Source organism: Pelophylax lessonae (genome assembly GCF_965119305.1).
Source record: "Pelophylax lessonae genome assembly, chromosome: 12".
Taxonomy (NCBI): Eukaryota; Metazoa; Chordata; class Amphibia; order Anura; family Ranidae; genus Pelophylax; species Pelophylax lessonae.
The window spans coordinates 85,701,608-85,726,798 of NC_138779.1; the positions used below are offsets into that span (position 1 = coordinate 85,701,608).

A 25,191-nucleotide genomic window follows, 5' to 3' on the forward strand; every position below is an offset into this window, starting at 1 on the left:
GTGCCCAGGGAACTTGGACGACATGGTCTTCCTTGCCAATCAATATCCTGGAGCGGAGAGCGATCAAGCTCTGCCTGCTTCACTGGACAAGTCGGCTACTCGGCTCTCTGGTTCTGGTCCATTCGGACAATGCCACAGCCATGGCTTACATCATTTATTGGGGGGGGCACCAGGAGTGCCCTGGTGGCCAAGGAGGTGGCCGAGATTCTGGTATGGGCGGAACACAATGTTCCAGCTCTTTCCGCGGTCCACTTCCCGGGTGTGGAGAATTGGCAAGCAGATTACCTGAGTCATGTATATTAAAAAAGAATAGCGCGCAAATGCAAAAGAAATTACTACCAAATCTGAAGAGAGTCCATAAATAAAAATGGGGGTTTGGTCCCACCATATGGCCATATCGTGCTCAAGCCCACTACTGCGTCAAAGTACCCCATTATCAGTGGGTCCTACACTATCCATGAAAAAGAGATGAATCCAGCCTTTCTAACCCTTGGAGATAATACTCCTTGCTGAGTCGTCAGGTGTTGAATCAGGGGGAGTGGTCCCAGAATCCAGAGGCGTTTCATCTCCTGTGTCTGGTGGGGGACTCCAGAGGTGGATCTGTTCGCATCTCGCCTCAACAGGAAAGTTCAGAGGTTTGTGGCCAGGTCTTGGGATCCTCTAGCTGACACCAGACGCTCTGGTGGCTCCTTGGGGGTCAGTATCTCCTGTTGTATGCCTTCCCTCCCCGTTCTGCCGAGGTTTCTTGGCCGGGGGGTGGCGATGGAAGGCATTCTGGTGGCTCCAGACTGGCCTCGGCGGACTTGGTACGCAGAACTGGTAAAAATGGTCGTGGATCCTCCATGGCGTCTTCCTATCCTCTATCTCAGGACTGATCTTTCATCCTGCTTTACGGTTACTGTTTTTTAACGGCTTGGCTGTTGAAAGCAAGGTGTTGAGGGATGGAGGTCTCTCTGATTCATTCATTCCTACCCTTTTTTGAACGCCAGGGAATCGACCTCTAGGAGGATCTATCATCGTACGTGGAAATCGTACATTTCATGAAGTGAATCTCTGCAGCAGCACCCTTGCTCTTTTTCGATAGGGTTCTGGCCTTTTTGCAAAAAGGGGTTAAGCAGCCCTTGGCTTTGGGGACTATCAAGGGTCAGATGTCGGCCTTGGCTATTTACTTCCAACGTCCGTTGGCTACTCGTAGTTTGATTCGCACCTTCATTCAGGGGGTGCATCATCTGGCCCCTCCGAGGAGATCCCTGTTGCCTCCGTGGGATCTTAATCTGGTTTTGTCTATTCTTCAAAGGCCTCCTTTTGATAATAGGGAGATTTCTCTTTCTTTGTCGCAGAAGGTTGCCTTCCTAGTGGTTATCACTTCTGCCCGCAGAGTCTGAATTGGCGGCGTTGTCCTGTCCGCCTTATTTGGTGATCCACAGGAATAAAGTGGTCTTCCAACCTAATCTGCCTTTTCTTCCTAAGGTGGTGTCGGATTTTCACCTAAATGAAGACATTGTGTTGCCTTTCTTATATCCTAAGCCTAAACATCACAAAGAAGTTGCCTTGTACTCTCTGGATCTGGTTCGGGCGATAGGAGTTTGTCTGACAGTTACTGAGTCCTTCAGGAAGTCGGACTCTTTGTCCTTCTAGACTGTCCTCGCAAAGGTTTGGCTGCGTCCTATGCAACCATTTTGTGATGGATCAGGCAGACGGTGGTTAAGGCTTATTCAATCAAGGGTTAGGTTCCTCCTTTCCCTGTGAAGGCACATTTTACTAGAGTGCCTCTTGGGCTTATTGCCATCAGGCTTCTGTTCTACAAGTTTGTAAGGCAGCGACTTGGTCGTCTGTGCACACCTTTACCAAATTTTACAAGGTGGATTTGTTGGCATCTTTGGATCCCTCTTTTGGCCGCAAGGATTTGCAGACTGCTGTTTCATAAGAGAATGTTTGTACTTCTCTTCGGGGTCTTTTTTCTGGGTGAGCTCCTGTTTGGTTGAGCTCCATGTTGCCCGGTTGGCTAAGTTTAGCCTTTTGGAGTTGACGTTACTATCTGGTTGTGTTTTTCCCACCCCTCATACCTACACTGCTTTGGGACATCTCACTCAGCTCATGGAGATGAGGCTGCGTCTGTTGATGGATGATAGAGAAAATAAGATTTTTGTAAGATCTTACCGTGAAATCTTTTTCTGTGATGTCCGTTTTATAGACGCAGCACCCGCCCCTCTGTTTGGGGTTGGTTATTTTGCCTTCACTGCTTTTAAACTAAACTGATGTGATGGGTTGTGCACTGGGGGTTTATGCCTAGAGGGACAGCCCCCTGGGCGTGTGTATTCAAATTTTACTGCCTAGACTACTGATGGGAGGAGCATAAACCCACTCAGCTCATGGAGATAAGGCTGCGTCTAAGGACATCAAAGAAAGATTTTACGGTAAGATCTTAAAAAAATCGTATTATCCCAAAAGGAAAAAGTGTTAGCTGTTTGGTTTCAAATTGTGACTATAGTGTATTATAATAGAATAATAGTGTATCTAAATCCGTTCCGTCAAAGTACATCTGACACACTGCCCCCCCCCCCCCCCCCCCAATTTCCAATGCTGTTATACAAAGGTGTCTGTGCTCTTTCATCAACTTCAATACAGGAGGTGTTGCTGCCCAGTTCACCAGGTGAAAACTGAAGAACGAGCCTAAAAAAGAAAACCAATGCACCCACCACATCAAATGATTAGTACTCTGCAATATATTACATTATAGGTTTAATGTCACTTCATCTCCACTTGTAGAGCAGTCAGAGGCCTGTGCCTGGGATAAAAGGTGTCCCAGAAGCAACGGGTACTTGTAGGTCTCAGTGGCATGGTCGGTTGGACTAAGATGGCTGGTGCCACATCACTTCTTTTTGGGGGCAGTGCTGTTGTTTCCTGCTCGCCGGGTGTAAAATATGGCGCAGGTAGGGCAATCAGCATATATTGAATGATTTATGCGAACATAACGTGTGTGTGTGTGTGTGTGTGTGTGTGTATATATATATATATATATATATATATATATATATATATATATATATATATATGTGTGTGTGTATATATATATATATATAATATATGTGTGTATATGTGTGTAATAAATATATATATATATATATATATATATATAAAAAATTAGTAATGGCGGCGATCAGCGGCTTTACAGCGGAACTGCGATATTGTGGCGCACAATTGGACACTGACACTTTCTGGAAACCAGTGACAAGAATACTGTGATCAGTGCTAAAAATATGCGTGTGACTCCTTATGCTTGCTGGTAAGGGGTTAACGGGTGCAATCAAAGGGTTAACTGCGTGCCTAGCCAGTGTTTGTGTTTACTGTGTGCTGCTTTTACTAAGGGAAGAGATGGATGTAATCCCCAGGTACACAGAATCCATCCCTTCACCCCTGTCAGAACGGAACTCTGCCTTGTTTACATAGGCAGAGCTCCATTCGGAGTCTGATCGGCGGGTGACGGCGCACATAAAGTGTCGTGTGTGTGTATTCCGGCAAACCGTTTCCGCCCTGTAGCTGAAAAACTGCTTTAGGGCAGACAGCAGATGGTTAATGTGTTACCCATTCATTTGAACTGGCTGCCATTGCACCAGAACAGACCTAAAGGTTGGATTCAGAGCAATTTTTGCCAGTGCAGTGCACCACACCACAACCTAGAGTGGTGCTTTACTGTGTTTCAGGGTTTTCGCGATGCCACTTACGAAGGTATAGCACAAAATGCAGCAAATGATTCTCAACCGTAGAGGTGAAAACAGCAAAAGTATGTTGAAAATGAGGGTTTCCACAAACTATGGGTCATAGTCTGGTAAATACACGTATCCATTCACACTAAGCACTTGCCATATGAAATTACAGGTTAGCGAAATCCAGGCACCCTGGAACAGCATATAGTTGGCAAGAGATATGGTGATGTCATTACTTTGCGGATAGGCTTCAGTTTTAATGTGTCTGGCTGTAGTTTGTGAATACACTTGGGTGTACTGCGGCTGTTTCATTAATTTCTGAAATAGATCAAGTCGCGCGGTTCACAAAGTGTAACATGTACTCGCAGCCTGTGACCAGATGCCCTGAAACTGCAACCAATCAGGAAGGTCTGATACAGTCATGTGACAACGTTGGAACTTTGCTGATTGGCTATGTTTTCAAAGTGTCTGTTAACAGGTTGTTTGAACACTAAACTCTATGGACTGTGGCTGTTTTAATTAATTCAGCTGTTATTTCTCACATTCCAGCATACAAAGCTGCAGCCCAGCAGGAGGGGATCATGACCCAATGGTTGGGAACCATATTGCAATCTCTATGCTTCTCAACAAGTTAGGCCCCTTTCACACAGGTGGACCGTTCAGATCCGCCTGTCCGTTTTTTTTTTTGGCGGATCTGAACAGTCCCCCCATGCATCCCTATGGGGCATCGGATGTCAGCGGAGACATGTCCGCTGACATCCGATCCGTCAAATCTGGACGGATGGAAACCCTTTTTCTTACGTCCTCCGACATTCGCCGCCACCTCTAAGTCATCACTGTTGGGTATTGACTTCCCATCCGCAGGAGTAGCTAGGCATATAGACTTAGACAAAAGGCATTAGCATATACACACCCATGGGGGCTGTCCCATCTGGTCAATACCCCCCCTGCATCACCACTCCCAACTAAGTTTTAATCTGCCTAGCTTCAGGAGTAGTCAGGCTTACCTTGTGCTGGGGCTTCAGTCTCAGCCTTCCTAAACTTTTATTTGATTTTCTTTGAAAATGTCAGTTTTTTCTCTTACTTTACTAGCTGTTTATTTTGTCAGCTTCTAGTGTTAGTCTTCTCTTCGGATGAAGATGGATCATGTGGTGCTGGGATTCGGACTGACCGCTCCCTGGTTCTCCAGAGCAAAAGGGTCAAATGGACCCCCAGCCCGCCATCGAGCGTTCAGCTATGGCTCGCCCTGGCATTACGAATGACCCATCCCTGTTCGCTGCAGGGATGCAGCCGTGAGGTGGCTACCTCACAGGACAAATCTGCGGTGCTGCAGTGTGATGTCCCTGGCTCACGGCACTCCCTGTCAGGTGAGGACAGCGGTTTTCCATGCATAGAGGCTTCCCACGCCATCTGGTACAGGTAAGTACTTCTGTGTGGGGCCTCTGTCTGGGATGGCAGTCTGTGTTGCTGTGTGTCCCCCATGTCTGTGCCTGTGTGACTCCCTGATGCGGTCCCTGCGGGGATCGCTTGTGCAGTTTGTGTGTGTGGGGGTCCCCTTCCCTGTGTCACTTCGGTGCATGCATTGTTGGGGGTGCAGACTGTGTGGCGACCGCAGCGGAGTGAACTCACACGGTCTGTCATCTTTGATTTGGGCCGGCATGGTCAGCCTCTCTGTGGGCGATACTGCATGCTGTTTTGGCGCCATCCGCCGCCATTTTGGTGGGTGTAGAACGATCGGTCCGACCGCATGTTCGGCGGCCATTTTCTTGAAGCCTCCAATGCATTCCTATGGGGCAGCCATTTTCCCTAAGACTGAAAGTCTTTTAAGTTCAGCCTACTTCAGCAGCACTTCCTTTCCATATGCAGCAGGACATCGGTGGCAACACTCTGCGGGCTCTGCAGGTTATCGCTCTCAATATTCCTCTGGACATCCTGCAGCGATTTAAAAGGGGCAGTACACATTTATTGCACTGTTTTTTTCTGAGAACTTTGAGCAATGGAATCCCCCCCCCCCCCCGCTTTAGTGGGGGTCCCCAGTTCTCCTGTGGCTCCGCTGCGACCCGATTTAGCTGCTGTGGTGGCGACTTTGGTGTCTAATATGGAAATGCTGATGTCTGAACGTGCTGCAAAGAAGAGGCCCAGATTGTCTCTCTCTTCTGATTCAGATGGGGATATGGCTGCTGCTGTGAGCGTGCCCTTTTCAGAGTCCCGCTCATCCCTGGACCCCCCGGGGTCCGAGGGGGAGGCTGAAATGGAGGGGGTTGATACCTCCTCCCCAGGGTCACCTGAAGAACGGGCGACCATGGATGAGTTAATTGTTTCTGTTAAGGAAACCTTGCATTTAGAGGATTAGCCCTGTCCTCCGGGCGTTGTGTCCTCATTTGGGACGCGCAGGACCCGCAAGTCGGCGCAGGTTTTTCCCTGCCCAGCTGAATTTCATTACACTGTTAATGAAATGTGGCGCACGTTAAAACGTCCATTCCTGGTACCTAGTCGGTTCAAATTGCTTTATCCTTTTGCGACGGCTACGGAATCACGATGGTGTGTGCCTCCACAGGTGGATCACACTGTGGCCGTGTTAAACAAGGCTACCTTGGTTCCTACTGAGGATACCCCGGTTTTCCGGGACCCCACGGACCGGCGGTTGGAGTCTCTAGCTCGCCATTCCTATACGGTGGCGGGTTCGTTGCTCAAACCCGTTTTCACGTCCGTTCTGGTGGCTCAGGCGGTGGCTGATTGGACTAAGATGCTTAGGTGCAATCTCGTGTCTGATGGCGTTCCGCCTGCCCGGCTGGAAATGGTGGATCAGATTCACCAAGGAGTCATGTATTTGTGTGATGCAGCCTTGAATGAGGCCCCCTTAGTGGCTCGCCTCTCTAGTGTTGCGGTACTTAACCGGCGACTGATATGGCTGAAGAGCTGGTCGGCCGACCAGTCCTCACGGAAAACAGTTGCTGATTTTCCCTATGCTGGTTCTCGCCTTTTTGGCGAGGCATTGAATACCCTGGTGAAAGGAGTCACGGGGGGCAAGAGCACTATGCTGCCCCAGAACCTGAAGAACAAGTCCTTTCGGGGCAAGCTGGGTTCTGCGCCTAGATCCAATCAGGGGTCCTTTCGTGCCTTTCGGAACCAATCCAAGGGCAAGCCCTTCAAGGCCCAGGGCAGTCAGAAGAAGCCCTGGGCGGGTAAGCAGAAGTCCGGCAATGCTGGCGCGGCGGGTCAATCCGCCTCTGCCTGAAGGGGCGCCCTCACCCGTTTCAGGGGTGGGGGGGACGTTTGCGCGGTTTCCTCCAACCTTGGTTGCTTCGGATATCGGGCAGGTGGGTTCTGGAAATCGTTCGATCGGGATAGAAGATCGAATTCCTTTCCCGCCGGCGGACAGATTCTTTCCCTCCAATCTTCATCTGCTTCCGGGGCGTCTGCAGAACTTGCATCAAGCGGTGCAGGACCTGCTTGCTCAGGGAGTGATCCTCCCGGTTCCTCATCGGGACAGGTTTCGGGGGTTTTGTTCCAATCTGTTCACTGTGCCCAGAAAGGAGGGCAAAGTGCGTCCTATTCTGGACCTAAAAGCGCTGAACCGCTTCACGTGTTCGGAAGTTCTGTATGGAGTCTCTCCGTTCGGTGGTGGCCTCCCTGAGTCCAGGGCAATTCCTGGCCTCGATAGATCTGAAGGATGCGTACCTCTGCACATCCCCATTTTCGAGGGTCATCAGCGGTACCTTCGGTTTGCTATCGCAGAGGACCACTATACCTTTCGGTCTCGCTTCGGCACCAAGGGTGTTTACCAAAGTATGAGTAAAGTAAAAGTGCGCTGATTTTAAGTGGATAAGCTGCTACCTTAGAGTGATGTGAGAGGAGTGAATAAAAATCAGGTGCGCTAACCAAATGTACATCCAATCATATGCATCTAAACATGAATGGGTGCTAAAACAAAATTTTGGATAGTGACCTGTTCACATCACATCTGGATTGTTTTTGTCCATTTATTTGGATGGACACTTTTTTGTTTGTTACACAAGGGTGTTTTTGACTCAGTTGTATTGATTTGCACCTGTCTCTTTTTTACAGTTTTTATCCTGTAGCACCAGCACCCATAATATTGTTTTGGCACCCATTCATGTTTAGATGCATATGATTGGATGTACATTTGGTTAGCGCACCTGATTTTTTTTCACTCATGTTTACCAAAGTGTTGGCGCCGGTTCTGGGCCTACTGAGGGCTCAGGGCATTGCGGTCTTGGGTTACCTGGACGATCTACTTCTGAGATCACGTGCCAGCCAGGACCTAGTGCGCGATCTGTCCACCACGGTGCAGACGCTCCAGGAGTTCGGATGGACCATCAATGTTCAGAAATCGACGTTGTCTCCATCGCTTCGTCTTCCCTACCTGGGAATGATTCTGGACTCTGCTCAGGCAAAGGTGTTCTTGCCGGAGGACAAGCTCCGGACTTTGCGGGACGAGATCAGGTCCCTCAGGGACAGCCCGTCCTCGTCACTCAGGGCCTGTATGCGGGGCCTGATGGTATCGGCCTTCGAGGCGATACCCTTTGCTCAGTTCCACACGCGGGCTCTCCAAGCGGAGATCCTGGCCAGGTGGGACAGACTGCCTCAGTCCCTGGATCTGTGTGTCTCCTTGAGTCATCAGACCAGATTGGCTCTTCTTTGGTGGCTCCAGTCCCTGTCGGTGGCGGAAGGCAAGTCCTTCCGTCCGTTGGTGTGGACAGTGATTACCACGGATGCCAGCCTGTCGGGCTGGGGTAGAGTTCTGGGCAATCTGTCTGCCCAGGGCACTTGGTCGGAGGAAGAGTCCTCCCTCCCGATAAATGTGCTGGAATTGCGAGCGATAAAACTCTCTCTTCCAGTGGTCGGGCCGTCTACGGGGCCGTCCTGTCCGGGTACAGACGGACAATGCTACCGCGGTGGCCTACATCAACCACCAAGGGGGCACCAGGAGTGCTCGGGTGGTCCGGGAGGTGACCGACATTCTGTCTTGGGCCGAGGCTCATGTCCCAGCGATCTCGGCAGTTCACATTCCGGGTGTGGAGAATTGGCAGGCCGACTATCTGAGCCGCCAGACCCTGGACCAGGGGGAATGGTCCCTACACCCGGAGGTCTTTCAAATACTGTGTGCGAGGTGGGGATCCCCGGACGTGGATCTGTTCGCATCCCGGCTAAATCAAAAGGTGGAAAGGTTCGTGGTAAGAACGCGCGATCCGTTGGCGGACGCCTCGGATGCGTTGGTAGCCCCTTGGCATCAGTATCGTCTGATGTATGCCTTTCCTCCGATTCAGTTACTAGCCCGGTTCCTCCGCAGATTGGTCTCGGAACCGCACCTGGTGATTCTGGTGGCTCCGGACTGGCCACGCCGGTCCTGGTACACCGACGTTGTTCACCTGGCATTGGCGCCTCCGTGGCGTCTGCCTCTGCGGGAAGATCTCCTGTCTCAGGGTCCGATCTGCCATCCTGCTTTACAGTCGCTGGCTTTAACGGCCTGGCTGTTGAAACCCAGGTCCTGAAGGACAGGGGTCTCTCTTCTGAGGTCATCCCTACCCTTGTCAAGGCTAGAAAGACCTCCTCCGGTAAAATCTATTACCGTACCTGGAAGGCTTATTTCGCCTGCTGTGAGTCCAGGGGGTTCTCCCCTTGCTCGTACTCGGTGTCCAGAGTGTTGGCCTTCCTCCAGTCTGGGGTGGACCAGCGCCTGGCGCTGGCCACGATCAAAGGCCAGGTGTCCGCACTGGCTATTCTTTTTCAACGCCCTGTGGCGTCTCACTCTCTGGTTCGCACCTTCATTCAAGGTGTGCGACATTTGGCTCCTCCCATGAAGGAGCCTTTACCTCCATGGGACTTGAACTTGGTTCTGGCCGTCTTACAGCATGCTCCCTTTGAAAACATTCGGGAAATATCGTTGCCTCTGCTGTCTAAGAAGGTTGCCTTTTTGGTGGCGATCACTTCGGCTCGCAGGGTGTCTGAACTGGCAGCGTTATCTTGCCGTTCTCCGTACTTGGTGATTCACCGAGATAAGGTGGTTTTGCGTCCGCATCCCTCCTTCCTTCCTAAGGTGGTCTCCGAGTTCCACATTAATGAGGACATTGTCCTGCCTTCGCTTTGTATGAAGCCTAAGCATCCTAAGGAGGTTGCTCTGCATTCCTTGGATGTTGTCAGGGCGATCAGGGTTTACCTGTCTACGGAGTCCTTTCGGAAGACTGATTCCCTTTTTGTCCTTCCTGAGGGACCTCGGAAGGGCATGGCTGCTTCTGCAGCCACTATTGCCAAATGGATCAGACAGACCATTGAACAGGCTTACGCCTTGAAGGAACGGGTTCCTCCCTTCCCTTTTAAGGCACACTCTACCAGATCTGTGAGTGCGTCCTGGGCCTGTTGGCATCGGGCCTCGGTGGCCCAGGTGTGCAAGGCTGCGACTTGGTCGTCGGTGCACACTTTTTCCAAATTCTACAAAGTAGACGTTCGGGCATCGGCTGATGCTTCCTTTGGCCGCAAAGTTCTCAGTGCGGCAGTGCCATGATGGACCCTTGTGTTTTTTTCTTTTGTCCCTGGCTGTTGGCATTTGCTTTCCTGGGCTGTTGCTCCTGTTGAGCATTGTTTTTTCTGTTGCCCAGTTGGTTCTCTTACAGTGCATGTAAGATTCCTTTCTCTGATGTGGGTACTGCGTTGCCTTTTCTACGGTTGCGTCTCCCACCCCTCATGTCTATACTGCTTTGGGACATCCCAACAGTGATGACTTAGAGGTGACGGCGACTGTCGGAGGACGTAAGAGAAAACTGAATTTTTGTAAAATCTTACCTGTAAAATTCCTTTCTCTGAGTCCTCAGACAGTCACCGCCCCCACCCCTCTTTTGGGGTTCTTATTACCTACTGCTATGCTACCAAACTGAGTTGGGAGTGGTGATGCAGGGGGGGTATTGACCAGATGGGACAGCCCCCATGGGTGTGTATATGCTAATGCCTTTTGTCGTTTAACTAAGTCTATATGCCTAGCTACTCCTGCGGATGGGAAGTCAATACCCAACAGTGATGACTTAGAGGTGGCGGCGACTGTCGGAGGACTCAGAGAGAGGAATTTTACAGGTAAGATTTTACAAAAATTCAGTTTTTCCATCCGTCCAGCGGATCAGATGAGAACGGACCCCATCCGATTCCCCCATAGAGATGTATGGGGAACTGACAGCTGTGTCTCCGCACACAGCACAGAGAACAGCTGTCATCCTCCTGATCAGCGGGGGTTCGGCGGAACGATCCCCCGCTGAGATAAACTGAGTCCGTCCGACGGACGGGCTGTTTGAAAGAGCCCTTAAGGCACTTTTGCCATTTAATTTCATCAGGCAAGGGACAGAAGAAACAATGGCTGGTCCTGCAACTACAGAACATTGATGTCTCCCAGCTTACTGTTCTTGAGGACACGTACCAGTGTGACCATCCCTAAAGTAGAAATGCAGTTTCAATATCACTTCACAAACACCTTAATTGGTTAAGGTGGAGAAACGGACAGATGTCACTATTTCCACCTTATCAGATCAGGGGAAGCCTTGCATTTATTGATCATGGCGGAGAAGCTTTCTTTCATTATGGAAGCAGATGGAAACTTGCCTCTACTGCTGCCAGCACATCCTGCCACTTAGGGCTCATTTACGCTTGCTTCGACTTCAGCACACATTAAAGCGCCTACCCCTTCAACATGATTCAATGCTTCGGTGGTGCTTTTTTGAAGCTTTAATGAAGCTTGGCAGATACCCTGTGTGTATTATCTCATACCTGCAGTACTTCCAAAGTAAAGCTGAATTTAAGCCTCACAAAAGCTGCAGGTGCTTCAAGCGAACTTTGTCATACGACTTCTACGGAGGGCTATGCAGCACCACTAAAGCGACAGGGTATAATTCCTGAAGCAAAGCAAATGCAAAGTGTAAACAGGACTGTAAGCTAACTGTTTTATTAAGTGACAGGTGCTTTGACTGGCATTCAGAGCTTAAAAAAAAGCGTGTCCGAAGCCATGTTTGAAGCAAGTGTAAACTAGTCCTTAAAGCTTCAAAAAAAGCATTGCAGAAGCATCAGAAACGCGTGTTTAGGCGCTAGGAGCTTTAATGTTGAAGTCTAAGCAAGTGTAAATGAGCCCTAATTGTATGTAGTTATTGCTACTACAGTATATTAGAGGCTGCATCGTTCTGTAAGCGCCCATTTACACTTGCATCGGCTTCTACGCACATTCAAGTGCCTACTGCTTCAACATGCTTTTTTGATGTGTTTTTGGTGCTTCGATGATGCTTCAAGCTAACTTTGTCATAGACTTCCATGGAGGATTTGAAGATGCTTTGAAGCAACATGGGGTATAATTTTTGAAGCGAAGCCAAAGCAAGGTGTATACAGGACTGTAAGCTAACCATTTTATTTAGTGACAGCAGCTATGACTGGCGTTCAGAGAGCTTTAACAAAGCGTGTCCGAAGCCTTGTTTTGAAGTGTAAACTAGCCCTAATGGAAATAGTTGGGCGAGCTTTGCCCGGCAAACTAAAGTGTTACCCTAAAATAAAAACATTAAAATAAATTCTTTTCCCATCAAGCATGTTATACAGCACCGTCCTTGTGTTTAATTTTTCATCCACATATGGGACGAAGGCCACTTCATATTGTGATTGTTTGCAAACTGTACATTGTGGGGCTGTTGCAGTCATTTTTGGGAATGCCAATCTCTGTTTTTATGTGTGCATACCTTGTCATTTAGAATTTTCCTTTTCCCAAGTAAGGTGAGAGTCCGAGTGCTAGAAGGTTCATTAGATTTTCAGTAGAGTCAAGGTGTGGATGAGTTTTGCGTGTGTTCACATAAAAAAAAAAAAAAAAAAAAAGCAGGGTAGGGTGCCTTGAGTGTTTGGCTTTTTGTCTACATAAATGTGGTCTGGAATAGCTTCCAGCAGTTTGACCAGCTGTTAGTGCAGCAAGCCTTGTGAGGACCTTGTGAAATATTTAGGCTTGCAAGACTAATGCATTTCTAATACCGTCTACTGTAGAGCTCAGCGGGGTGTGTGTGTGTGTGTGTGTTAATGTCTTAACCTTTTCAGGTTTTGCCAAGCTCATCTGCTAACTTTTTATTTTCAAGGTGTCCTTGCTGGTCATGATAACCGTGTAAGTTGCTTGGGAGTGACAGATGATGGAATGGCTGTGGCGACAGGGTCATGGGACAGCTTCCTGAAGATCTGGAACTAAAGTCTGTGAGTATCTCCTGCAGCCTTCCACCTCTTCGTAGTATTAATCTGCCATGACATGTTTACTTCCTTCCAACAAGTGGAGTTGAATGTTTAGTAAACGGCACACATTTCTTTAAACTTCTGATTCCTGGCAAATGTAGTTTATCATGAAACCCTTCTTTGTCAGCCTTTTATAAATAGTGGAGGCTATGGAGGAGTGCCAGCATTTAACAAATGTTAATCCAGAATAGATTTGCTTATGATTTCACAATGCATACAGTATATTGAAAGCACAAACAGTGACGGAAGCCACGACTGCTGGCCTAAGTTCTTCACTAGAACACAGAATGAGTTGAGACCAATATAAGCCTGTATGTGGCTGGGACTGCCTGGGCAGTATTCTTCTACCCAAAACAATCTTTTTACTGTTACTTTGTAACCTCACTTTGTAGGAAGGGATTTTATTTTTTATAGACATTTAATTGAAAATGGTTCCATACAAACTCAGATATTTCAAATTTAGTGAAAATAATCCATACTTCAGTCATATATCTAGTATCCTGTATCAATCACAGGATGTTATGTTACATCAATATTCATAAATATGCAAGAGAATGCAAAGAAAAAAAGCTAGGGATTTTGATTGCAGATCAGCTTTTTGGAAATAAAGCTTTTTTTCTCTTACGTCCTCTGACACTCGCCGCCCACTCATACAATCTGCACGTCTGGGTATTGGTCTTATCCACAGGAGTAAGCTAGGCAGAAGATTTTGTTAGAAAACATTCACAAACCCTTTGTATAGACACACCTACAGGGGGCCGTCCCTCTGGTCCGATACCCCCATCTAGCTGCATTCCCAATTCAGTTTGTCTCTGCCTAGCATAGGAGTAGGCTGGCTTTTCCCTGGCTGGGGCTGCAGTCTCAGCCTTTTTTCTTATTTTTTTCTCTAAGAGTTTTTTCTTTACAATGATTTTTATTTGTTCCTGCGCTTAGTTAGTCAGACTTCGGAAGACTACAGCGTTTGCGGAGCTGGGATTCACACTGGTTATCCTAGAGCCTTATGGAATCCCGGCCTGCCATCGAGCGTTAGCAGGCTATGTGTACGCCCAGGCCTCGCAAACGACCATGTCCCTGTCCTCAGGGACGAGCCTGCGGAGTGGCTACTTCGCTGGGATGTCTCAACTGGGTTACGCCGCGTGTTGCTAGTGTCCCTTTCAACTGATGGCACCACCACCCAGAGTGGGAGGCTTCCTGTCACAGAGCGGTACCCACGTTTTCGCTGGACCAGTGAGTACCATGCTACCCCTCTGTCTATGGCCTTGTCTGTCGGGGTGTGTATGTGGGCCCTCTGTTTATGGGGATGGCAGTTCGGTATGGATCTGTAATGTCCCCCTCATGTCTGTCAGTGCGGTCCCTGTTCTACCGCTGTATGGGGGTTTCGGGGTCCCTGATGTCCCTGGTGTGCTTTAGCATCTATTCGGGAGTACAGACATGGTGTGTGGGGGCCGCCATTTTAGTGTGGGCAGGCTGTTTTGTCCTCATTGGGAGGGCAGCAGCCATTTTCTGCAATACTGTTGGCGCCGATCAGGCGCCATCTTTGTTGTGGGCACTGTGTCTTCATGTAGTCAGCGGCCATTTTCCCGGAGCTTTCTCCATAGACTGGTATTGGCAACCATTTTTTTGTGGCTCAAGGCTGTGTTCTGCCTCTAGAGGCGTGAGGTCACTTCCTTTCTTCTCACATGCAGATCGAGTTGGCAGCGTGTGGCAAGTATAGGCACACTTTGGGGGGATTTTATGGTGTTTCCTGGCCTGCATTCTTGCTAGCATTCATTTTCCTGCAGTTTCCTGTAGCACAGGACGTGTTCCTCATTGCAGTGCATTTGCAGTGGGAACCGCGGAAATCGCCGATTTTTAAAGGGACGGTGTCATTTAAATTTGAGATTGCTATTATGGAGTCCCAGGATAGCAAATTCCCCCCCAGATCTGGTGGAGGGTTCAGGTACTCCCGAATCCTCTGCTATAGAGTCTCACTGCTGCACTTGCGACTTTAGCGTCTCTAAAGTGGGCTTGTTGATGTCTGACCGGGCTTCTAAGAAAAGGCCTATCCTCTCAGTCGTCTGACTCAGAGCCAGATTTGGTTGCCACGGACAGCGTACCCCCTGAGGGGTCTCAGTCGGATGTGGAGGAGGAGGATTCCCCCTCCGGATCAGCAAGAGAACGCACTGCAATGTCTGTGCTTATTAGCTCTGTGAAAGACACTTTAAATTTTGATGAGCCCCACCTGTAGGGTAAGCGGTCTTCCTTTGGGACCTGCAAAGCCCAGAAGTCGGGTCAGGTTTTTTCCCTGTCCCGCAGAGTTTCACAATACCGTGAATGACCAATGGCGCAATTTAAAACGTAATCATGTGGTGCCCAAGAGATTTCAGTACCATTATCCCTTTGCGGATCCAGTGGATTCTCGCTGGACTGCGGCTCCTAAGGTGGACCACACTGTGTCCAGGTTGAATAAAGCCACTTTAATGCCCACGGAGGATTCTCTGGTGTTTAAAGACCCGGCGGATAGGCGGGTGGAATCGCTTACCCGTCACATCTACATGGTATCGGGATCCTTACGGAAACTCGTGTTCGCTTCCGTAATGGTCTCTCAGACTGTTGTGGAGTGGGCCAAGGTGCTTAACACACTCTAATTGCTGACTCTGCCCCTCCTGCTACTCTGGAGATGATGCATCAAATTGGTCAAGCTGTTTTATACCTGTGATGTGGCCTTAGATGAGGCCCCTTTAGTCGCACGACTGTCTGCAGTCGTAGTTACGATTCGTCGGATCGTTTGGTTAAAAAGAAGACGGTGTCTGACATCCCTTATGCAGGAAATCGTCTTTTTGGGCACTCTCTGGATGAACTGGTGAAAGGGGATCACGGGGGGGGGGGGGGGGGGTTTTTGTCAAGAGCACTCTGCTGCCTCAGGTGTCCCAGGGCAAGTCCTTCCGCGGCAAGCGGGGCCCTTCCTTTAAACCTAACCAGGGGTCCTTTCGTGCCTTCAAGGCACAAGACAAAGGTAAGTCCTTCAAGGCCTCTGGTGGCCAGAAGAAGCCTTGGGCGAGCAAGTCAAATGCCGCCCACACTGGCACGGCGGCTCAGTCCGTCTCGACCTGAAGGGGCGCCCTCACCCTTTTCAGGGGTGGGGGGACGTCTGCGCGATTTTCCCGAACCTTGGCTGGCCAGGACTCAGGACAGGTGGGTTCAAGAACTCATTCGGTCAGGGTACAAGATCGAGTTTCGATCGTGCCCAGCAGACAGATTCTTTCCCTCAAATCTTCATTTGACCCCAGATCGTTTCCGAGATCTCCATCGGGCGGTCCAGGATCTCCTCGCTCAAGGGGTGGCTTTCCCGATTCCACACCGGGACAGGTTTTGGGGGTTTTACTCAAATCTGTTTACAGCGCCCAGAAAAGAGGGCAAGGTGCGTCCGATTCTGGACTTAAAGTTTCTAAACCACTTTGTGCGGGTCCAGAAGTTCCGAATGCAGTCCCTCCGGTCGGTGGTTCCTGCTCTAGCCTTGTTGTGGGTACAGGGGATTTCCATCCACGTTTACCAGGACGATCTCCTATTAAGGTCGAGCTCCAGTGCTACTCTGTTGCGCGATCTGTCGATCACGTTTCAGACGCTCCAGGAGTTCGGGTGGACCATCAATTTTTAGAAGTCGACCTTGTCCACTTCTGTTCGTCTCCCTTACCTGGGGATGATTCTGGACTCTGCCCACACAAAGGTCTTTCTTCCAGAGGACAAACTCCGGATCCTGCAGGCCGAGGTCAGGTCCCTCAGGGACAATGAGTACTCTTTGCTTCGGACCTGAATGCGGTCTCTGGGCTTAATGGTGTCGGGTTTCGAGGCGATCCCATTTGCACAGTTTCACACGAGATCTCTTCAAGCGGAGATTTTCGCCAGGTGGGAGAGACGTCCTCACTCTTTGGAAAGAAGGATTTCTTTTAACCCCCCTAGTGAGATCGGATCTCCTGTGGTGGCTCCAGTCTCCGGCTCTGACGGTAGGCAAGTCCTTTCGACCGTTGCTATGGACAGTGGTCACCACGGACGCCAGCCTGTCGGGCTGGGGTGGGGTTCTGGGCAATTTGTCTGCCCAGGGCACCTGGTCGGCAGGAGAATCCTCCCTGCCGATAAATGTCTTGCAACTGCGAGCAATCAGGCTCTGTTTGCTCCGTGCGTCGGATCATCTGCGGGGCTGCCCATTGCGGGTGCAGACGGACAACGCCACTGCGGTGGCTTACATCAATCACCAGGAGTGGCCAAGGAAGTGGCCGAGATTATGTCCTGGGCTGAGACGCAGGTCCCGGCGATTTCGGCAGTTCACATTCCAGGTGTGGAGAACTGGCAGGCGGACTATGAGTCGCCAGACCCTGGACCAAGGGGAATGGTCCCTCCACCCGGAGGTGTTTCAGATATGTGCGCGGGGATCCCCGTATGTGGATCTGTTCGTGTCTCGGGTCGACAACAAGGTGGAAAGATTTGTGGCTCAAACGCGCGACCATCTGACAGACGCGTCTTCCGAAAGTGGTTTCGGATTTCCATGTCAACGAGGACATTCTTACCTTTGCTGTGTTTAAAGCCTAAGCATCCTAAAGATTTTGCCTTGCATTCCTTGGATGTGGTAAGGGCGATCAGGGTTTACCTGTCGTGTTTTACCTTTCTGGTTCAGAAGAGGTTCTTTTCTCTGACCTGGGTGTTGCGTTGCCTTTTTGACACTGCTTTAGGACATCCCAGACGTGCAGATTGTATGAGTGGGCGGCGACTGTCAGAGGACGTAAGAGAAAATAGAACTTTTGTAAGAACTTACCGTAAAATTATTTTGAGTCCTGACAGTCGCCGCCCCCCCACCCCTCTTTTGGGGTTCATGGATCTCTATACTGCTTGCTACCAAACTGAATTGGGAATGCAGCTAGATGGGGGTATTGGACCAGAGACACTGCCCCCTGTAGGTGTGTCTGTACAAAGGGTTTGTGAATGCTTTCTAACAAAATAATCTGCCTAGCTTACTCCTGTGGATAAGACCAATACCCAGACGTGCAGATTGTATGAGTGGGCGGCGACTGTCAGAGGACTCGGAGAAAATAATTTTACGGTAAGTTCTTACAAAAATTCAACTTTTTTTTTTAGGTCCCCTGACCTAAAGTGAAAAATGGCACTACTCAAGCTGCATCTGTCACTAATACAGGAGGTGGGGGGGAATATAACATTGGAGAGATGCCTGTTCTTGTGGCAGCTGTCGAATACCGGTTCTCTGCTTACTTTGGGGAGACTTCCTGTTGCCTTCAGGGCAGAAAGTAAATTAAAATCTCCTCAAAAGGACACAGACAGAGCAAAAAAATATTATGACATTCTCGACTAGCTGATAGGTTTATGGTTATGTTGCAACTTCGTATTCTTTACCTTTAGAAAGAAATCACAAATTATTTTAAAGTGAAGCAGCCATTGTGGAAACATGCAAGATACCCATGGCCTGGTGCTCCAGTCTTTCTTGTGTCCATACTTAAAGATTCACAGCCAGGACAATTGAATATACATATCTGATGTAGACGCTGGAAACACTAAAACAAAAGACAAGATCCAACAGCACTAAAATCTTTGGCCAATGCACGCTTTGCATTTCATATGCTGTGCGTTGTTTTTCTGGTCATTTATTCCCTATGTAGTAAAAGTAGACTATAGGACATTCCTGGAACATAAGTCTTCCAAAATAAGTTGGTAGTGGCAGCCCCCATATTTATATCCCAATTTTTTTTTTTTTTTCTTCTAAGTATTTGAGTTAAATTTTCTAACACCCCACCCCGTAAGGTGAACCGAAGGGTACACATTTCATAATGTAACCATTTCCCATACAAAAATGGAATGTAAACCCCCCAGAATGTTTCTTTTTTTTAAAAAAGGAAGGTTCCAAGTCCCTCAACCATTTCTGACTTAGTCTCTGCCAGAGGGCATTGCTAGAGCAAGCCAATTTAGTATCTACAGAGCAAGCCATTTAGTATCTCTACATAAGCGGTATATTGAAGGTTATCGTATTCTCAATGTCTTGGTACCAAGGGTTGTGGCATTTTTGTATAGTTTGGTTTTTTTCTTCACTACTAAAAAGATATTTTTTTGTTCAAGTATATATTATAATTAAAAGTCGTTTTGTTTTTTTTGTTTTTTTACAGCTATTGTTTTTCAAGTAAACACAGATATGATCAACCCTTTCTGACTTTGGTTTGCAAAAGCCAAAAAGAAAAATGCTTGATTAGAACTCCCAACAGACTTTCCAAATAGCCCATCTTGGCTCTTGTTTACAAATGTTAAAGATTGTACTTTGATATAAAACTGTTTTTAAACTTGTAAATAAGACAAACTATTTTAGCCTCCCTTTTTTTTTTAAAAAAAAAAATTTTTTTTTTTTTTAAATGTTTTTTTTTTTTTTCCCCTTCCCTCTAGATACCCAGCGGACTTCTCCATGACTGGAAGAGCATTCCAACCTTCAAAATTTTAAATCATAGCATATCCGATCCAACCATACTAACGTGGACACCCACTTATCCCTACTCCCATACATCAAAGGGCAGAACCTCTCCTCTCATAATTTTTTTTTTTTTTTTTTTTTTCTGAAACCAAGAGCACAATTATTTGCTATAGGAAGAATTGTTTTGTGGTTCTGAAACCAAGAATTGTGCATTCCTTTTGGGACCATTTCGTTTTTATTTTATTTTCCTATTTCTTCAACCCTTTCTTCACCTTCATTTGTCTTGACGTAATGATACAAAACACTATGCGCAGTACGTTATAACCAAGAAATAGCTGTATGATAAGTCCATTTCATGATTGTTACCTGAAGGTTCTAGAACAGTGTCTGTTTTTTGTTTTTTTTTTTTTGTTTTGTTTTTTTCTTAAGTTGGATGTTGATGGTAGTTGCTGTAAAAAACGGCAGCAGAACAGAGATTGTAAAGTTATTATTTTTTTTTTTAAACCCCTGTCTATGGTCCATTAAATGAAGGTGGGATGTGATAGACCTGTGTTTCAGGGCCTTTTTAATGCTATAAACTGTCCCTGTCTTGTCTTGTGAATCTGTTGCAGATACAGAACCATATGAACATTAAAGAAGCGTATTAGCCATCCACAAGCCCTCCATGTAATGATCATCCTATAGTATGAGGAAAAAGTCAATGCCTAATTAGGTTGCTCCAGTAATTGAGTTACTTTTGAGCACCAACTGCTCGGGGGAAATGTAGTAACACAATGTCTGGAGTGCCTTTCGGTTACCTCTGTCATCTGAGAGTTCTGGCTGTTGGGGAAGCAATGCAACAGATGCCACTTGGGAGCGTTGGAAGGACTTTGTTAAATCATGTACAGTTCTTTATACCACCGATGCCAGTGAACTGTCTTCTGATCTCTATGAATGCATCTACACCACGCCACCTTCTCTTCCTGCACACACAACAAATACACACCACAATATTAGAACTCCTTCAGGGATCAAGAGCATGCTAGATTGTAGAGCAATGTCAAGTTCAGCCTTTGCTATTGAGGGTAACCCATAGTTAACTTGTTTCTTTGTTGGGACAGAGACCATTTTTTTTTTCCCAGGGCAAAACTGGCAACATTCATATTATCCTATACACACCTATACCGGTTGGTACAGCAAGCTCCTATTTGAGTGCTATGTACTGCTAGATAGGGATCTAGTTGGTGCTGTATACTGTTGCCAGTTAGGATTTTATATATATATATAAAAAAACATTTTTTTTGTCCTCTTCACTGTTTAACCCATGTCATCCTTTATTCATGTAGGCCTGAACCATTAAAAACTCGAATCCCCTTGTAAGTTCAGTTAACACTGGGAAACTTAACAATTTGAGAAAAACAAAAAGGGTATCTTGCAAGAACACTACCCTGGTCCCATATATATAGATTAGGAGCAGCCGTGGACAGAAGTACATGTCTGTACTCTTTGGATATACGGTCAGATGTGTATGAAATGATGTACAAATTAATGTTTTTGAAAATAATGATCTTGAACTTTCTAAGTTAAAACTTAATGAAAGCTTTTATTCTTATGTTGGCGGCGGGGAGGGGGGGGGGGGTGTTTGCCATAGGGATGGGTTTTCCTCTTAAGATTGCATGCTGTAGAGTTGCTTAATAATGTGCAAATAGAGAGTCATTAGATGTTTTCGTTTATTTTTTTTTCCTTTTAATGAAAAATAACCTGTTTAAACAGAAAAAAAATGAAATGACAATTGCGGTTGTGCTCAATTTTTTTTTATAATCACAGCTACTCTCTGTATACGTTTTCGAAAAAAAAGTTCAGTGCAAAAAATGAGCACTTTGAAGAGTAGCTCAATTTCACTTTTTTTAACAAAAAAAAAACATCCTGTTCAAACGATTGCATACAAAAACATAAAAATCGATTTTTCAGGAAGGGTTGGGAAATGTGAAATTAAACTTTTACCCTGGTTTAAGTTGATGCTTCTCAGCCTGTTCTTGTAGAAAGAGGATCTTGCATCTGATTTTTGTTCTTCCAGGAATAGCTTCCCCTTGCTAATTTTTTATTTTTTCCCCAGGTTTTTTTCTCTTTGAATTAAGCATTGCCTCTTGACTTTTCTGCAGAGACCTGTACACTGATACACAGGAACTGACCCCTCTGTTCCGCAGGTCTTTGTATTGAGAGAAGCGGACTATTAATTTTATTAGCTTCTTCCTAATTGTATATGAACGTTACTCAACCTTAGACGTAGATGCTTTTTATTTTTTTTTCTATTTTTTTTTTCTTTCTGTACAAAAAAGTGCTGTAATTGTGCGTTAGGCCGGGAATTGGCAGAGAACGAGATGCCCCGCCCACTCTTGCATAAATTACTGTAGAGCTCTCTGCACCCCCTACTCCCTTTCACCTTTTGTATTTAATTTTAAAGTCCGTGTACTACAAGAACGCTGGATGCAAGATAGATACTATATTAAAATGTACTGTTATTTAAGATGTAATAAAGCAGTTTGACATGAGTTTACTCTTTGTCATGGTGTCTCTTATTTACTCACATGTATTAAAACTATTTCAGGCATTACCCATATTTACTCCTCTAACCTCACAAAAGCATGTCCACACACTCTCTCGCATTTTTTTTCTTTTCCCGATCTGGAGCAAAAAACATCCTTTCTCTATCGCTCATTGACAGACGTAGTCCTCGGTGATACAGCACCTTCGGGTTATGTTGCCTCCACAGGAGCAGGACTAGACAGGAAATAAAAATGCTCTGGCCACACCCCAGGGGCAGTCCCCGAGGGTATATCCTCTCTCTCCGCCACAGCAAATCAGTTTTTTTCTTGTCTAGTCAGGAGTAAGGACCTAGATACCTTGCTGGGATCTTCGGTCCTGGCAAGATTTTTTTCTTAAAAAGATTTTTTAGACAGCTTTTTTCTCCAGTGTTCCTGTGAGATCTTCAAGCAAGAAAGCTGAACTGGGCGACGGGCTGGATGTTGAGATCCGGTGGTCACCCCAGTTCAGCCTACGAGCGCGTGCAGGCCATAGCTCCGCGCTGGGTCGGCCGCGACATAGTCCCACTGGGGGACTGACCCCGCGAGTTAAACGTCTCGCTGAAACGCCAAGGACCATGAGTCACGGCGTCCGTATTGGTCGACAGCCCTCCCGCCCCGGTGGAGAGGGGTACTGTCAGGAGTTGGTGCCCGCCTGGTTCCGGTATGGTGAGTAGTATGTTCCCCCTTTTCCCCTTGACGGGTCTTGTGGTGAACGCGGGCCCCTCTCTGTATGGTAAGATAGTCCCCCTCTATCCTATAACATGGCACAGATCCCCCTACTTTGAGTGTGATTTTATGTGCAAAAAGCCAGGAGGCTTGGTTTGGGAGCTAACAATCTAATTGTATACATGTTAAAAAGATTGTAATCAGTGGCAGTCTGGGAATCTTACTGTGATAATAATAAAGTACCTACCAGTCAGAAGCCACGGACATGTAGACTGCCTTCCTAGTCAAATCTCCAGCTATAGCAGGCCTTCCGAATGGCCATGCGGTCCGCCAGGGCCGGTACCGCCAACCACGCCAAAATCCCCATGCAGAGAAGGTGTTGTGTGCTCTGCAGCACACCGCTATTCGGTACAGGCCGCCGCCATTTTTTTTGCTGGATCGCACGAGCCGCCATTTTGGCGTAGCCTCGTGTCTCCAGCATGGGGGCGGCCATGTTTGAGGTGATCCAAACACCTCGTGGAGCTAGGGGAGGCGCCGGAAGGCGTGCAGAGGGGCGGAGCCGCCTCCTTTCTTCCTGGGCAGCCAGCCAAAAGACTTCGTTTGTGAAGACAGCGCTGTAACCTGTTGCAGTTAAACTCTGAGCATCAAGTGGTGAGCCTGGGGGTCTATCTCGCTCTCTCGATCGATAGGGATCCCTAGCAGGTAACACTAAGGGGCTTTTGTGGCGCTGGGGGTCTGAAAAAAAAAGTTTTTTTATTTAATTGAATTGTATTATCCGGGAAGTTACTGAAATAATCATGGACCCTGCCACACAAATTCCCCCACCTGTTTCCCTCGAGGGGGCCACGGGACCCGCCGGTGCACAGAGTATAGATGCATTTACAGCAGTTTTGGAGTCTTTGGTGGCTCGGGTGGAGGCAGCCTGTCAGGGACGGGGGTCAAGGAAGCGACCCCCGCCTACCCCTATATTATCTGACACCTCTGACTCAGATTCAGAGATGGTCACTGCAGCTGCAGGTCCCTCTGCAAGGGCTGTTACCTCAGATAAAGCTCCCTCAGACAGTGAGGAGGACGTTCCTTCTCCCACTATAATTCAGGAAGAAGCATTGGTGGACGCACTAGTTGTGGCAGTGCGGGAAACCTTAAGACTTGAGGTTTTACCGGCAGAGGCAACTGAAACAGAGATTCCCTTTGGTACTAACAAGCCCATCAAAACGGTGAAGGTTTTTCCTGTACCCAAGTGTTTTGGTAATAAAATTAAAGGAGAATGGGAGCATTCTAAGCGTACCTTTACGATTTCCAAGCGTATTGCTAGACGCTATCCATTTGAGGAATCCTTTATTAAGAAATGGACGGTACCACCAGTGGTGGATCCACCTATTTCCAGGCTGAATAAAGCCACGGTTATCCCAGTGGAGGACACTTCGTCCTTTAAGGATCCGGTGGATCGGAAGATGGAAGCAGAGTCCCGCACTATCTTCTCTCTGATAGGGTCAGCATTTAGACCAGTAATTGTTATTGGTCTAGTTTCCCAGACACTTACGGAATGGGCGAGATTGGTACGCCAAGACCTTAGGGGAAAAGATATTCCCCAGGAAACATCTGATTTGATGGAACAGATTATACAAGGGCTACAGTTTATCTGTGACGCAGCCTTGGACGCTACTCCCCTATTACGGCATGCATCTATGTCAGCGGTAATCCTCAGACGTGTGCTGTGGTTAAAATGCTGGTCAGCTGACCTAGGTTCCAAAGACCTTGACGAATCTCCCCTTTCAGGGGAATCGTCTATTTGGGGCCACCCTAGATGAAATTATTAAGGATGCCACTGGGAGCAAGAGCACTTTCTTGCCACAGGCTGCTAAAGTTAAGGGACCTCGCAACAAGCGAGGACCTTTCTTTACCGCCCATAAAGGGTTCGTACGCCCGGCTGGAACAAGCGGGAAAGGCAAGACTCCTCCAGGAGGGTTCAAGAAAGGCTGGTCGGATAAACAGAGGACCGACTCAGCCAAACCCGAAGCAAAGGATTACACAGCCTGAAGGTGCGCCCCCACCCGGGTTGAGGGTGGGGGGACGTTTTCACCGGTATTCAGGACATTAGATCGAGCATCGACTACTACTACCGGTGCGATTCTTCCCTTCCAACATTTAAGTACTACAGGGAGCGGTAGTCACCGTTCCCCTGAATAGATCTTTTCCTTTACCTTTTCCTAAGATTAGTCTCTATTCCCCACAGGAATCAGATCTGGTTGACCAGACAGACCAAGAAGCCTCTAGCCGGGTGACTTCGGTCCCTGAGGTTCAACCAGAAAAGATCACCCTTCCTGATAGGAATCAGGTATCTGATAAATGTGTGGGAACAGAAAACGACCAGACTTTCTCGGATTGTCGGGGCCAGATAGCTCTAGGGACGCCTGGTTCAGATCCAGTCAGCGCCAGTGGTCCTAGAAATTCTAGGGTGGCCTCGTCAAGCCGGCCTGGCCGACTTGGACATGCTAGTCGCAGACGTTCCGTGGGAACTTCGTCTCAGGGAATGTCTGTGGTCTCAAGGACCAAT

At 47.7% G+C, this 25,191-nt stretch overlaps 1 protein-coding gene across 1 annotated transcript in view; it reads left to right on the plus strand.

Moving 5' to 3' along the window:
- The window catches only part of GNB1 (G protein subunit beta 1), a 182,564-nt gene extending 163,018 nt beyond the window's left edge, over positions 1-19,546 (plus strand). The window contains exons 10-11 of the mRNA XM_082274342.1: positions 12,815-12,926; positions 19,380-19,546. Coding sequence (XP_082130468.1) covers positions 12,815-12,921 — 107 coding nt within the window. The 3' untranslated portion in view covers positions 12,922-12,926; positions 19,380-19,546. The remainder of the gene's footprint in view (positions 1-12,814; positions 12,927-19,379) is intronic.
- Positions 19,547-25,191: the final 5,645 nt, after the last annotated feature.